At 34.2% G+C, this 14,114-nt stretch overlaps 1 protein-coding gene across 11 annotated transcripts in view; it reads left to right on the top strand.

Moving 5' to 3' along the window:
• Positions 1–14,114, top strand: part of ATRX (ATRX chromatin remodeler) — a 285,555-nt gene that overhangs the window by 180,958 nt on the left and 90,483 nt on the right. For all 11 annotated transcript variants that reach the window (XM_055565688.1, XM_055565686.1, XM_055565681.1 and 8 more), the window contains 6 exons: positions 724–861; positions 1,853–2,028; positions 3,359–3,476; positions 8,460–8,590; positions 10,431–10,519; positions 10,649–10,821. In XM_055565688.1, coding sequence (XP_055421663.1) covers positions 724–861; positions 1,853–2,028; positions 3,359–3,476; positions 8,460–8,590; positions 10,431–10,519; positions 10,649–10,821 — 825 coding nt within the window. The remainder of the gene's footprint in view (positions 1–723; positions 862–1,852; positions 2,029–3,358; positions 3,477–8,459; positions 8,591–10,430; positions 10,520–10,648; positions 10,822–14,114) is intronic.

Below are 14,114 nucleotides of genomic sequence, written 5' to 3' on the forward strand. Positions count from 1 at the left end.
CTGAAAGAGATGGGAATACCAGACCACCTGACCTGCCTCTTGAGAAACCTGTATGCAGGTCAGGAAGCAACAGTTAGAACTGGATATGGAACAACAGACTGATTCCATATAGGAAAAGGAGTACGTTAAGGCTGTGTATATTAACCTGCAAGCAGTTTGTGTTTATAGGATACTTTACCCAAGAGTGCATATGGTTATTTTCATAGAACAAATCATACGTATTTCTTTTGAAAGAGCCAGTCTCTGGTATGAGATCTGTAGCTTGGACAATGTTTTTCTTCCTACCTCCATACCCATGTAACAGTCAGTTTAGCTGTCCTTTATCAGTTAAATTTTTTCCCAACAATGACTACTAGTTATGTGAAGTAAGTCAAATGGGAAGTAGTACTTGGTCTATTGTGATTTCTATAGTGTTTCTTTAAATGTAGCTTTTGTAATTTGTCTTTTTAGTATATATAAGTTACTCTTCATCTCAAGTAGTAGTTTTAACTTATATTGTACTCTTATTCAGAGGTCCTTAAGTACCATCATAATAGCACTTTAATAAAATTAATACTGTTAGTACCACATTTACCAAATACAGCAGCAGATAAAGTAGAACTGTTCTTATCAGGATGTTGTTTCCACAGCATCTTTCCATAAGAGCAGCACTGTAAAGTGTTTAACTTTACTTAAATGGATTGTGCTTTTAATTTTATTATGTATTAAATATTGTTTTTCTAGGACCTGACTTTGTTGTTTGTGATGAAGGCCATATTCTAAAAAATGAAGCATCTGCTGTTTCAAAAGCTATGAATTCTATACGATCAAGGAGGAGAATTATTTTAACGGGAACACCACTTCAAAATAACCTAATTGAGTGTGAGTCAATGTGTAAAAGAATGTATCCAGTTTTGGAGGAGTTACTGATAGGAGCTTGGAAAGAAATGCTATGCTAAATGAAAGTTTTAGGAAGGTGGAGATTGGAGGATAGTTGTGTTGAATTGATGTCAGGATACAGTTTGCTGAGGCTGAGGATAAATGATGTGAACCCAGAGAAGTGACTTTTGAGTTTCCCTCATTTTCATATGTTTCTGGTGACACTAAAGAGGGAACATGAGTTATGCAGCAAATAACAAATTGAAATATCCCACTGTAATCTGTTCTAAATTTTTTTGTTATTTTTATGTTATCTCCATTCTCAGTATTTTTATAGTTAACTGTTTTATGTTTTATTATTTGTAATACTGGTTACTGTTTCATTTTATCTTTCTTTATATTTATCTATACTATATATCTATATTTTATCTTTATTTTTGTCTGTTCCAGTTTTCCCCTTTTTTCTTTCCCCATTTATAGAATGTTGCCCTGTTTCACGTTGTGGTCCTGTATAGCATAGGGCAGTTATTTAGGACTTCTTGAACTAAATCAGTTAATTCAAAATTTGATCTAGTAGCTTATTAATTGATTTTATTATTTTGGTTCAGTATCTATGTTGTTTTCACAAGATATGCTTGCTGATCATAAAGTCATAGAATTACAGAGCAGTTGTTTTATACTCAATATGTATTATAAAGACTAGTGAGTTAGAATAAAATGTTCTAGGTGTTGTTTTTCCTAAACATTAATTTCCTAAACAGTCTAGAATTTTGGATTGGGTTTTATTTGAATTTCTCATCTGGTTTAGGTAATCCAGTTCTAGATCAGACTGATAAACCAGTGTTTAGTCTACACTCAGTTTGGTGTTCTTTCTTTGTATCTTAATTCTAATGCTGCCATGGCAGGCATTTTTGACATGAGCTTTTTGTCAAAGAAATTTTCTCAGTTCTTTTAGCTGTTACTGTTGTTAATGAACTAATATCTTCTTTCTTAGATCATTGCATGGTTAACTTTATCAAAGAAAATTTGCTTGGATCCATTAAGGAATTCAGGAATCGGTTTATAAATCCAATCCAAAATGGTCAGTGTGCAGATTCTACCATGGTAGATGTCAGAGTAATGAAAAAACGAGCTCACATTCTCTATGAAATGTTAGCTGGATGTGTTCAGGTACAAGTACATTCCACAGTAATAATATATTGTTACTTTGTTATATTGTAATCTCAAAATGTTTTCTGAATTTAAACTTGAATTATTTTGTGTTTTCTGTCTCCTTTCAGTAGTTTTATAGTTAAATCTTCTTGCACTCTTTTCCAAAGTTTATTTAGTATTGAACTTTAAAAAAATTGCATTGAGAAGTTTAGAACATACTTGATTAATTCATTTGCTGGATGTATAGCTTTATATGGTTATATGTTAATGTTTAGATTTATCTCATCCTTATGATAGGGGATATGTAAAAGGACCACAGCTATTATGGTTCAGAAATTTCTGTGCTCACCAGAATTTATAGTATAGTATTCCAAACCTCATTTGTTTGAAATGGTTGTAGGAAAGGCACTTATGAATTATGAAAGAAGTAATCCTGAAGAAACAGTTTTATTAATTCCAAGTACATACAATAACTTTATTGGACTAATAGTGTTCTTTACACATAGATCTTCAGTAAACCATTGTTAATGAGTAGATAAGGATATAGAGACTGAGCAAGTAGTTAATAGATCTCAGTTCTTTATTTTTCTTAAGACACCAGCTATTAATGGATATAACAGATGAGATAGGCTGTCCTTTTGACTGACTGTACTCCCGTTATATAAGGTAAAGTCATTCTGTTTGTTCAGGTTACCCACAGGTACTAGCAGGTACTCTTATTTCTGTATTACTGCTACTACCTAGGTGGCATTTTTCTGATTTAGGTAGTCATTTGTATCTATCACATTAGTGTTCTTTCTTTCCTGTTCCTATATTAAGAATGCCTATACATGGCTTGTTTTCTCAATTGGACAAACATTCCCCCTGATGTTATATGTTATCCTCTGGCATGTTTGCACACTTTACCCAAAGGATAACTCAGACTGCATTGGACTTTGATTCATCTGTTTTACTGTATGATTAAAGCAATTCTTTTTGCTAGCACTACCTACTGTATCCCCTCCCCACCTTTTTTTTCTTTTCTTTTTTTCTATGTAGAGGAGACCATTTGAAAACCTAAATTGCTCATTTGGTAGTATGGCCACTTCAATTTAAAACCTGCCTGGTGTGTTGCAGTATCTTTTTACCAGTGAGTCATACTATGTAGTCACATGAAATACATTAACTACAATTAAATGGGATCATTGTGTGATTCAAGAGGGTAATTATATTTAAGTAAATGTTTTCTTATATGTCTGGTACCTTTTATTTGTGTGCACTTTTTAGTTGCAAGCAGTGATGATTCTTAGAGCAGTTAATTCCTGTCATATATTTAACTAATTTTCATTCTGTTTATTGTTAATTACAGAGGAAAGATTATACAGCATTAACAAAGTTTTTGCCTCCAAAGCATGAGTATGTTTTAGCTGTGAGAATGACTCCTATTCAGTGCAAACTCTATCAGTACTACTTAGATCACTTAACAGGTAACAAATAGACTTAGTTTATTGTTTTTTACTTTCTTAAGACATTCTTTTTCTGAAGAATGCTGTCGTGGTAATTTTACCACATCAGTTGTTCTTTTGCAATTTTGGATTTGTGTAAAATGGTATGTTTATATTATAAAAACAAAAAATATTTCTCATTAAAAAGCTAATATTCTCAAAATAAAATTAAGGAACAAACTAGTGAAAAAATATATAGAATATATCAATAATGCCTTAATTTGTAAAGAGCTTTTATTTCATAAAATATTATGTATTTGACTAAATCCATAAAAGAAGATACATAAAATTCCAGTGTATTATTAAAAAATATCCAACCACATTAATAAAAGACCTATAAGTCAAACTCATGAAATTGCTTTTTTAGGTATCAAGTTGACAAATGTTGAAGGGAAAAGGGGGCAAAATACAAAGCAGGGCATATATTATGTCCCAGTGTTACAATAAAAATACACAGAAATGCCTAAAATACACAAATATGTTAATAACAGGTTATTTTCTGAGTGATTACATTATGAGGAACTTATACTCTTTTCCATATGCTTTTTTAATTGTTGTTATTTAAACTTTATTTTTTTATCTTTGACTATATTGGATCTTAGCTGCGGCATGTAATATCTTTTGTTGCGGCATGCAGGCTTCTCTTCACTTGTGGCATGTGTGTTCCAGAGCATGTTGGCTATGTAGTTGCAGCATGATGGCTTTTCTCTAGTTGTGGCATGTGGGCTGAGTTGCCCCACAGCATGTGGGATCTTAGTTCCTGGACCAGGGATTGAACCCATGTCCCCTGCATTGAAGGCAGATCTTAACCACTGGACTGCCAGGAAAGTCGCTCTGTGTGCTTTTAAAACATAACAGCAGATAGATTCTGTTTCATCATCAATAAATTCAGGTGTTTGTATGTGTGTTTGTCCAAGGTTGTCACCATTCACAGAGCAAAACATTAGTTTCTGTTTGGTCTGGAGTGAAATTTTTTACTTGTTGGTCACTTTATTCTGGTACCTTTTCCCAGTTGATGTGCCAGATTTATTTAGGGGCTATAGGTTAGAAGGTACTCTTCAGCCATTTTCGATACAACAAGTGATCAAAAAATAATAGAGAGTGGAGGTTTATACACACACATTACAGTGATGCTTCATATTAGTAGTTAAAATAACACTCTTTGTGACAGATAATTTCTACTTTAGAAAACAGAATAATGATAATGGTCCTCAACAGTTTTTCTACTTGGGGGAAAACAGGTTTCGAATGTTTGTATTTTATAGAAATTTTTTTGCTTTATTTTTAAAACAATTTTCGGACTGACTTTTGAAAGGAGATCATTTCTAATAAGGCACACATTTTCATTTGTATATTAATCATAATCTATTAGATTTATTGTACCATTTGGACTTGAATGACAAAAAATGCAGACATCATTAACTAAATATAGTCATTCCAGTGAGAAAGAGAGGGATGTTGAGACCTCTCAACATCAGAGAGACTTTACTCTCTGAATAATAAAAGGTGCTAAATTTGGTCACTTAATATTTTCTCCAAAATATTTAAAATTTTGTTTCATTGTGGGGATCGTACTGTTTAAAAATATTAAAGAATCAGTTGTGTTTAATAACCAACAGCAAATTGTTAATAGCTCATGTATAGATATTAAAACATACTCTTTCTAAGAGCAGTGCAATATTTAAGATTTAAGGGGGCCTCATTTTTTATGACTTTAATTGATAGGAGTAAATATCTAAAGTACTAACTGCTATAGCTTCTTAATTAAGAAAGGTATGGTTGTTAATTTATCTGGTGCCATCAGTCTTTCAGACATGAGAATGTCTTGGAATTTCCCCCCTACTAAATGTGATGTTATTTTCCTTAAAGTAGAATAACCTGAGTTAATAACCCCTTGAAAAAAACTCTCATAAAAGGCCAAATGGATTATATAAAAAGCTGCTTTATCTTGATTCTCACTAGAAACCATCAAAATGTTTCTCCCAAAATGTCACCTGTCTCACTTGGAATTAAAATCTTTGATACTTTATTGATTACATAGTCCAAAAATACTTTTGTTTCTTTGACTCTTTTTATATTCAACTTAGCTTTAAGAAGTTCATATAAATTTTTCTTTTAATGCTAGCAACAATTTGATGGTAAGTTTAGTAGTAGTAATTTATAGTATATTTAATATTTGCAGAATTAAAGTCATAAGAGACTAAATTTAATGAATTTCAAGAAAATTAGTATCTTCTTAATTTTCCTTCATTCTCTAAAAAATACAGTTGGCTCAGACAGTGAAGAATCTGCCTGCAGTGTGAGAAGTGCAGGTTTGATTCCTGGATCAGGAATTTCCCCTGGAAGAGGGCATGACAACCCACTCCACTATTCTTGCCTGGAGAATTCCATGGACAGAAACCTGGTGGGTTACAGTCCATGGTGTCACAAAGAGTCACACACAACCGAGGAGCTAAAACTTTCACTTTCCATCAGAACTTTCTATTTACATGTAAGCCTCTGCCTTCAGTAAACATTTTAGATTTTATAAGTGTGAATACTTAGTTTTAAAACAGCCTGATTTTTAGCTTAAATCACTATTAAAATCCATACATTGTCTTAGGCATGCAGAAATGGAGCACATACAAAAACAGTCTACAGAATGGAAGAAAATATTTGTAAGTCATTTTCCTAAAAGGGATTAATATCCAGAACATATAAAGAACTCTTACAACTGCATGTGCTCATTTGCTTCAGTCATGTCTGACTCTTTGCGACCCTGTGCAGTGTAGCCCGCCAGGCTCCTCTGTCTGTGGGATTCTCCAGGCAAGTGGGTTGCTTTGCCCTCCTCCAGGGGATCTTCCGGTCCTAGGGATCCAACCTGTGTTTCTTATGTCTTCTGCATTGGCAGGTGGGTTCTTGCCACTAGCGCCACCTGGGAAGCCCCTTACAACCTAACAACAACAAAAAACCAAACAAAGTTCAAAAATGGACATAGGGGTTTTTAATAGACATTTCTCCAAAAAAGACATACAAGTGACTGATAAGCACATTAAAAAATGCTCTACATTATCACTAGTTATTCAAGAAATGCAAATAAAACCAAGAGATACCACATCACACCCAATAGGATGACTCTCAAATAAAGAAAGATAATAAGTGTTGGAAGTGATATGGAGGAATTAGAACACTTGTGTAGGTGCTGTGACAAAAGTGTGGCAATCCCTCAAAGGGTTAAGCAGAGAATTACCATGTGATACAGCAATTGTACTTCTAGGTAAAATTCTACTTTCAAAATAATTGAAAGCAAGAATGCAAAACAGATACTTATCAATTCATGTTTATATAGCAGTATTATTTGTAATAGCCAAAAACATGGAAGCAATCAAAGTGTCCATCAAGTAATGAATAGATTAACAAAATATGATATATGCAAACAATGGAAGATTACAATCTTTTAAAGAAATTCTGACGTGAATGGAACTTGAAGACATCATGTTAAGTAAAATAAGTTGGAAACAAAAGGACAAATACTGTGTGATTACATTTAGAATTGACTAGAAGAGTCAGATTCATTTAATGGGTACAAAGTTTTCTGTAAATGATGGAAAAAGTTTTAGAAATGGAGAGTGCTGATGGTTGTACAACGTTTTGATTATACTTAATGCCACTGAATTGTACTCTTATAAATAGAGAACAATAAACTCCTATTGTCTTTAAAAATGAATTGATCTATGTACCACACATTACAGGTTGATTCAATGGCTTTAGAGTAGGGCTTAGGCAGCTGCATTTTTATAATTCCTCTGGGTGATTCTGATGTACCCTCTGCCTGAGAAACACTTCTCTAAATGTTGCTCAATATGATTAGCTATCAGGGAAATGTAAATCAAAACCAGAACAAGATACAGGCATACCTTAGCCTTTTTAAGTGTTCAGGTGAAAAGAAGACTCATTTATGTCTTTGTAGAAATAAAAGGATTATAAGGGAATGCTATCAAGAAATTAGATGCCTCATTTTCACAGCAATGATTTCTATCATACACAGTGGCAATACCTCTAATCGGGCAAAATAGCGAGTACTGATTTTTTATGCTTTTTTATTCATATTTCATATCATTACTGAATATACATCTTGTCCCTCATGGAGATGTGAATTTAGATCTTTTAAAACTGTGGACAGAAAAATGTTATTGTTTAAATACTGTTCTTTTAAAAGATCAACTTTGTTCTTTTGTGTTTTACCCCCTTGATAATTTTGTCATCTTAATGAAATGTACATTCATTTCGTTTTTACTTCATTTTCATATAAAAAATATATTGTTCAAGTTTCTCTGGGCAAAATAAATAATTTTTTCAACTTGAAAAACACTTTTTATAAATACTGGGTTTTTGACGTAAGAGTTTTGCTTAAGTACTGTGTACAGAGAGTGGCTTTATCTAAAGCAGGAATTTGTAATGTAGAGCACATGGATAGAATCTAGGACCTGAATAAGAAAATACTGCCTGTTTTCACTAACCTCTATCAAAAATATGGCATTTTTCCAGTTATTAAACCATAGTAGTATTAGTGATAGCTGTGACTTTGTTACCAATAGAAATAAGAAATATTTCTACATATTGTTGTTACTCATAAATCAAACTTATTTGCCTTTATCAGTACTTCAGAATTTCAGGCCATTGTTAAACTTACTACTGTATTTTGTTATTTAATGCATTAATAAGGTTGCATATCATTATACCACAAGTTTTTTTTTTTTTTAACATTTTGATGATTTCTGTATGTTGGATTTCTTTTGTAATCCTGTTTATGTGTTTTGAAATAGTCTAAAAATGAGGGCCTGTTAGCTTCTCTACAGGGCCAGAGTATTCTGATGCACAGATCAAGCTAAGGTCCTAATACAGAAACACCTTAGTTGAGCTAGAGAATTCTTATGTCTTAACGTTAGCGCTCTCTCTCTTTTTTTTTTTTTTTCTTTTGATCAGGTGTAGGTAATAGCAGCGAAGGTGGAAGAGGAAAGGCAGGTGCAAAACTTTTCCAAGATTTTCAAATGTTAAGTAGAATCTGGACTCATCCATGGTGTTTGCAGCTGGACTACATTAGTAAAGAAAATAAGGTAAATTAACTAACCTAAAATTGATCAAAAGGTATCTGTAGTAAGTAGAATAACTTTGGAAAAAGGTTGATCTGTATAGACTTACTGTATATTCAGATTTCTTTTTCTTTGTGGCACAGTACTTCAGCCTATTTTATTTCTAGTTAATTACTCTGTGTTTGAATGAATTGTGATTATGGAAGGAGTGTTAAATGTTAATTTAAAAAAAAATTTAGTGGCATATAGTTGATTTACAATGTTGTGTTACTTTCTGTTGTATAGCAAAGTGAATCAGTTGTATATATATCCACTCTTTTTTAGATTCTATTCCCATATAGGTCATTACTGAGTATTGAGTAGAGTTCCTTCTGCTGTACAGTAGGTCTTTATTATAGTATTGTGTATATGTCAATTCCAATCCCCTCTTCCCTTCCTGATGGTAACCATAAGATTGTTTTCTACACCTCTGACTCTATTTCTGTTGCTTAAGTAAGTTCACTTGTACCCTTTTTTTAGATTCCACATGTAAGCAATATCATACAATATTTGTCCTTCTCTGTTTGACTTCACTCAGAATGATAATCTCTAGGTCCATCCATGTTGCTGCAAATGGCATCATTTCATTTTTTATGGCTGAATAATATCCATTGTGTATATATATATATATACACACCACATATTCTTCATCCATTTCTCTGTCAGTGGACATTTAGGTTGCTTCCATGTCCTGGCTGTTGTACACTTTTTGAATTACAGTTTTTTTTCAGGTATATTCCCAAGACTGGGATTGCTAGATCATGTGGCAACTCTACTTTTAGTTTTTTAAGGAACCTCCATACTGTTCTCCATACTGGCTATTCCAATTTACATTCCCACTAACAAGGCTTCCCTGGTGGCTCAGATGGTAAAGAATCCACCTGCAATATGGGAGACCTGGGTTAGATCCCTGGGTTGGGAAGATCCCTTGGAGGAGGGCATGGCCACCCACTCCAGTTTTCTTGCCTGGAGAATTCCCATGGACAGAGGAACCTGGCAGGCTACAGTCCATGAGGTCACAAAGAGTCAGACATGACTGAGCGACTAAGCACACACACACCAACAGTATAAAGGGTTCCCCTTTCTCCGCACCCTCTCTAGAATATATTGTTTCTAGAGTTTTGATGATTGTCATTCTGACCAGTGTGACATAGTACCTCATTTTTGTCTCTGGTCTCCTTTGCTTTGCAAAAGCTTTTTAAATTTTAATTAAGTCCCATTTGTTTATTTTTGTTTCTATCTTCATTACTCTCAGAGGTGAGTCAAAAAAAGATCTTGCTGCGATTTATGTTAGAGAGTGTTCTGCCTATGTTTTCCTATAAGGGTTTTATATTATCCAGTCTTACATTTAAGTCTTTAATCCATTTTGAGTTCATTTTTGTGTATGGTGTTAGGGAATGTTCTAATTTCATTTTTACATATAGCTGTCCAGTTTTCCCGGCACCACTTATTAAAGAGACTGCTTTTTTTCAATTGTATATTCTTGTCTCTTCTGTCATAGATTAACATCTTGCATAACCATAGTAAAATAGTCGGAATTAAGAAATTCACATAAGTACTAGTAACTAAACAATAGAGGTTAATTGGATTTCATCAGTTTTTGTATTTACATCCCTTTTCTTTTCCATGAGTCAATCTAAGACTTCACGTTGCATTTATTAGTCATATCTGTGATGTTTCCTTTATTTTTTCTAATATATTATAGTTCTTCAGTTCTTTCTTATCTCATAACAATGAACTTATCCTTAAATGAAATAGATATCATCATTATAATTTCCAGTATAAATTGAAATAAATTCTTAAAATGTTCATTTTTTTTCCCTAGGGATATTTTGATGAAGACAGTATGGATGAATTTATAGCTTCAGATTCCGATGAAACCTCCATGAGTTTAAGCTCTGATGATTATACAAAGTAAATTGAATACTTTTTGTGCCCTGTGTTGACATGTTTAAAATCCCAACTTGCTGATTGTCCTCTAATAATTGGCACTTGTATTTTTCCTGTGTTTCCCTAATCATTTGAATTTGTTCTCTTTTTTAGAAAGAAAAAAGCAAAGGGGAAAAAGGGAAAAAAAGATAGTAGCTCAAGTGGAAGTGGCAGTGACAATGATGTTGAAGTGATTAAAGTCTGGAATTCAAGATCTCGAGGAGGTGGTGAAGGAAATGTGGATGAAACAGGAAACAATCCCTCAGTTTCTTTAAAACTGGAAGAAAGTGAGTCTAATAATTCTTACATATATCATGGAACACTGATTTAAAAAATATCATGTCATTGTAAAGTCATGCTTCTTTCCAGTATTAATTATCCTCACCAATGGGCTCAAAGGAATATCTTTCCACAATTGGTAAGCACCTAGGTTAATCATATACACATAATAGCAACAAATGTTTAATGAATGTTGAAGTAGAAGCAAACCATTGTGCTCTCTCTGGTTTTTAAGAAGAAGGGAAAAAAGAAAAGCTAACATTTGTTTACACATATATGCCTAAATCCTATATTATTTTCACTCTATGTGTTAGCTAACTTAATTCTTGAACAGCCTCACAATATTATTATATCTTTATAAATGATTGGTAGAAGAGTATTCAGACCTAGATATATTCTATTTTAAACCCACCATGGTGATTTCACTTAACTACATATAAATAACTGTAAGCATTTCAGGTAATAAACTATGATTGTCATTCATTTTATACAGTAAAGCTAGTTTTGATGTTTTAGTCTTTTTTCCTTGTAATTCTTCATAATCTATATTTATTGTCTACTTTAGATTTCCCTTGTATCAGGTACAGTTGTGTCATCTACTTCGCTTTCTCTTTCTTTTTCTTGTGCATGAGTATAAACTCAGTGAAAGTCTTCCATTGAACTTCCCAGTGGCTTAAGTTCTCTTTACTCGTTTCTACATTTGAAGGATGAGTACTCAGGCTCCACATTCTCCTAGAGCAGTCTGACTAGATGTTTAGAAACTCGAGTGCTAGGAACAGATAGGTGAATATTTAAAATATCTAGAGACACAACAGTATAAATAACTCTAAATATGTGGCATTTGTGAATCACGGAGCAAAGTATAGACCATCTGTGAAGAGAAGGGCGATGTGGCTGCCAGCTCAGTGAATGAGCCTATGAACAGACAAGTTTAGCTGGTCTCAGGCCTGCAGCTGAACAAATTTGGTGAATCCCTGATAAACATTTCTCTCTTCAGTACCTCCTTAGAATAAACAGATGGCAGCCTAACAATAGACCTTGGCTTACTTCTCTGAGAAATCAGGGGAGTAGTATAAATTAAATTACAAAATTTCTTTACTTCTTATTTTTAAACTTTAGTTAATTTATTTATTTTTGTTAACATTGGGTCTTAGTTGCGGTGCCTGGGCTCTGTAGTTGTGGTGTGCGGGCTTAGTTGCCCTGTGGCATATAGGAACCTAGTTCCCTGATTAGGGCTTGAACCCATGTCCCCTGCACTGGGAGGTAGACTCCCAACCACCGGACCACCAAAGCAGTCCCTCTTTTCTTGTTTTTGTCCCCTGCTATCCCATAAAGACAGCTTAGCAGTGTTCATATTCCAGCTAGATTTAAAGTATACTTAAAGGAATGGTTAAAGTTTAAGGTAGTGGGAATCTCCTGCTGTTTTCTCCTCTGGTCTCCTGATCTGCATTTCACTTAAATTTTCCTTAGTCTCTCATCTCATAATTAGAAATAAATAGCTCATAGTTTATGTGTTCCTGGGAATGATTTTTCCTAAAATACTCTTGTTGAAGTTTTTCATGTAACTTATGGTTAAGAGACAGAGAAGGCAGTGGCACCCCACTCCAGTACTCTTGCCTGGAAAATCCCATGGACAGTGGAGCCTGGTAGGCTGCAGTCTATGGGGTCGCAAAGAGTCAGACACGACTGAGCAACTTCACTTTCACTTTTTGCTTTCCTGCATTGGAGAAGGAAATGGCAACCCACTCCAGTGTTCTTGCCTGGAGAATCCCAGGGACGGGGGAGCCTGGTAGGCTGCCGTCTATGGGGTTGCACAGAGTCGGACACGACTGAAGTGACTTAGCAGCAGCATGGTTAAGAGAAAAGAGAATAGACTAACCAGTATGTATCATACTGTGCTCCAAATGGGTTGCATAAAAGTATGTTGAGGTATAGATCCCTTCATCAGTTGGAAGTACAAATGGGGTCTAATGCAGCTGAGTTGCTTTCAGAAATGAGGAGCTTCTTCCACTTTTCCTGTTGTGCAATTATAAGTATTAGGTTGGTACAAACATAATTAATAGTTTCAGACAGTGAATTTTAAATCATTATAACAAGGCTCAAACATATTTTTGTTAATCAAAATAGGAACCATTAAAATCAATGCAGTTTTGCCAACGAGAAATAACGTTTGCTTATTCCTGTAACATAAAAAATCCATGCTTCAGGATTCAACGATCTCTTGGAAAGCATTTTCTGCCTCCTGCTGGTTATGGAAACATTTTCCCTGGACAAAGTTGTTGAGATACTGGAAGAAGTAGTAGTCTCTTGGCAAGAGGTCAGGTGAATGTGGTGGATGAGAGAAAAACCTCATAGCCCAATTCATTCAACTTTTGAAGCATTGGTTGTGTGATGTGCGGTCGAGCATTGTCATGGAGAAGAATTGGGTCATTTCTGTTAATGCTGCCTGTAAGCATTGCAGGTTTCGGTGCATGTCATAGATTTGCTGAGCATACTTCATAGGTGTAAGTGGTTTCTTTGGTATTCAGAAAGCTATAGTGGATCAGATGGGCAGTAGACTGCCAATCAGTAATCATGACATTTTTTTGGTGCAAATTTGACTTTGGGAAGTGCTTTGGAGCTATGCCTTGGTCCAACTGCTGAGCTGGTCATTGTCAGTTGTCATACAAAATCCAGTTTTTGTCACATATCACAATCTGTTTAATTAATGGTTTGTTGTCGTTGCATAGAATAAGAGAAGATGACACTTCAAAACGATGATTTTTTTTGATTTTCTGTCAGCTCAGGAGGCACCCACTTATCTTTTTCACCTTTCCAATTTGCTTCAAATGATGAACGACCATAGAATGGTAGACAGTGAGTTCTTTGGCAACTTTTTACATAGTTGAAAGAGGATTGGCTTCAGTGATCCACTCAGTTGTTCCTTGTCAACTTCTAATGACCAGCCACAGTGCTCATCTTCAAGGCTCTCATCTCGTTTGCAAAACTTCTTGAACCACCACTGTACTGTACATTCATTATCAGTTCCTGAGCCAGATGTGTTGTTGATGTTGTGAGTTGTCTCCACTGCTTTATGACTCATTTTGAACTCAAATAAGAAAATCGCTTGAATTTGCTTTTTGTCTAACATCATTTCCCTAGTCTAAAATAAATATAAAATAGTAAGTCATAACTCATTAGCAAAAAAGCATAAAGCAAGAAATGCACATTAAAATGATGACCACATTTATTTAGAATGTATTCCAGTATCAAAAGGCAATTTTCAACAATGCAAAAACTGTAATTACTTTTGCACCAACCT

Source organism: Bubalus kerabau, chromosome X (assembly GCF_029407905.1).
Source record: "Bubalus kerabau isolate K-KA32 ecotype Philippines breed swamp buffalo chromosome X, PCC_UOA_SB_1v2, whole genome shotgun sequence".
In the NCBI taxonomy this organism is placed as follows: Eukaryota; Metazoa; Chordata; class Mammalia; order Artiodactyla; family Bovidae; genus Bubalus; species Bubalus kerabau.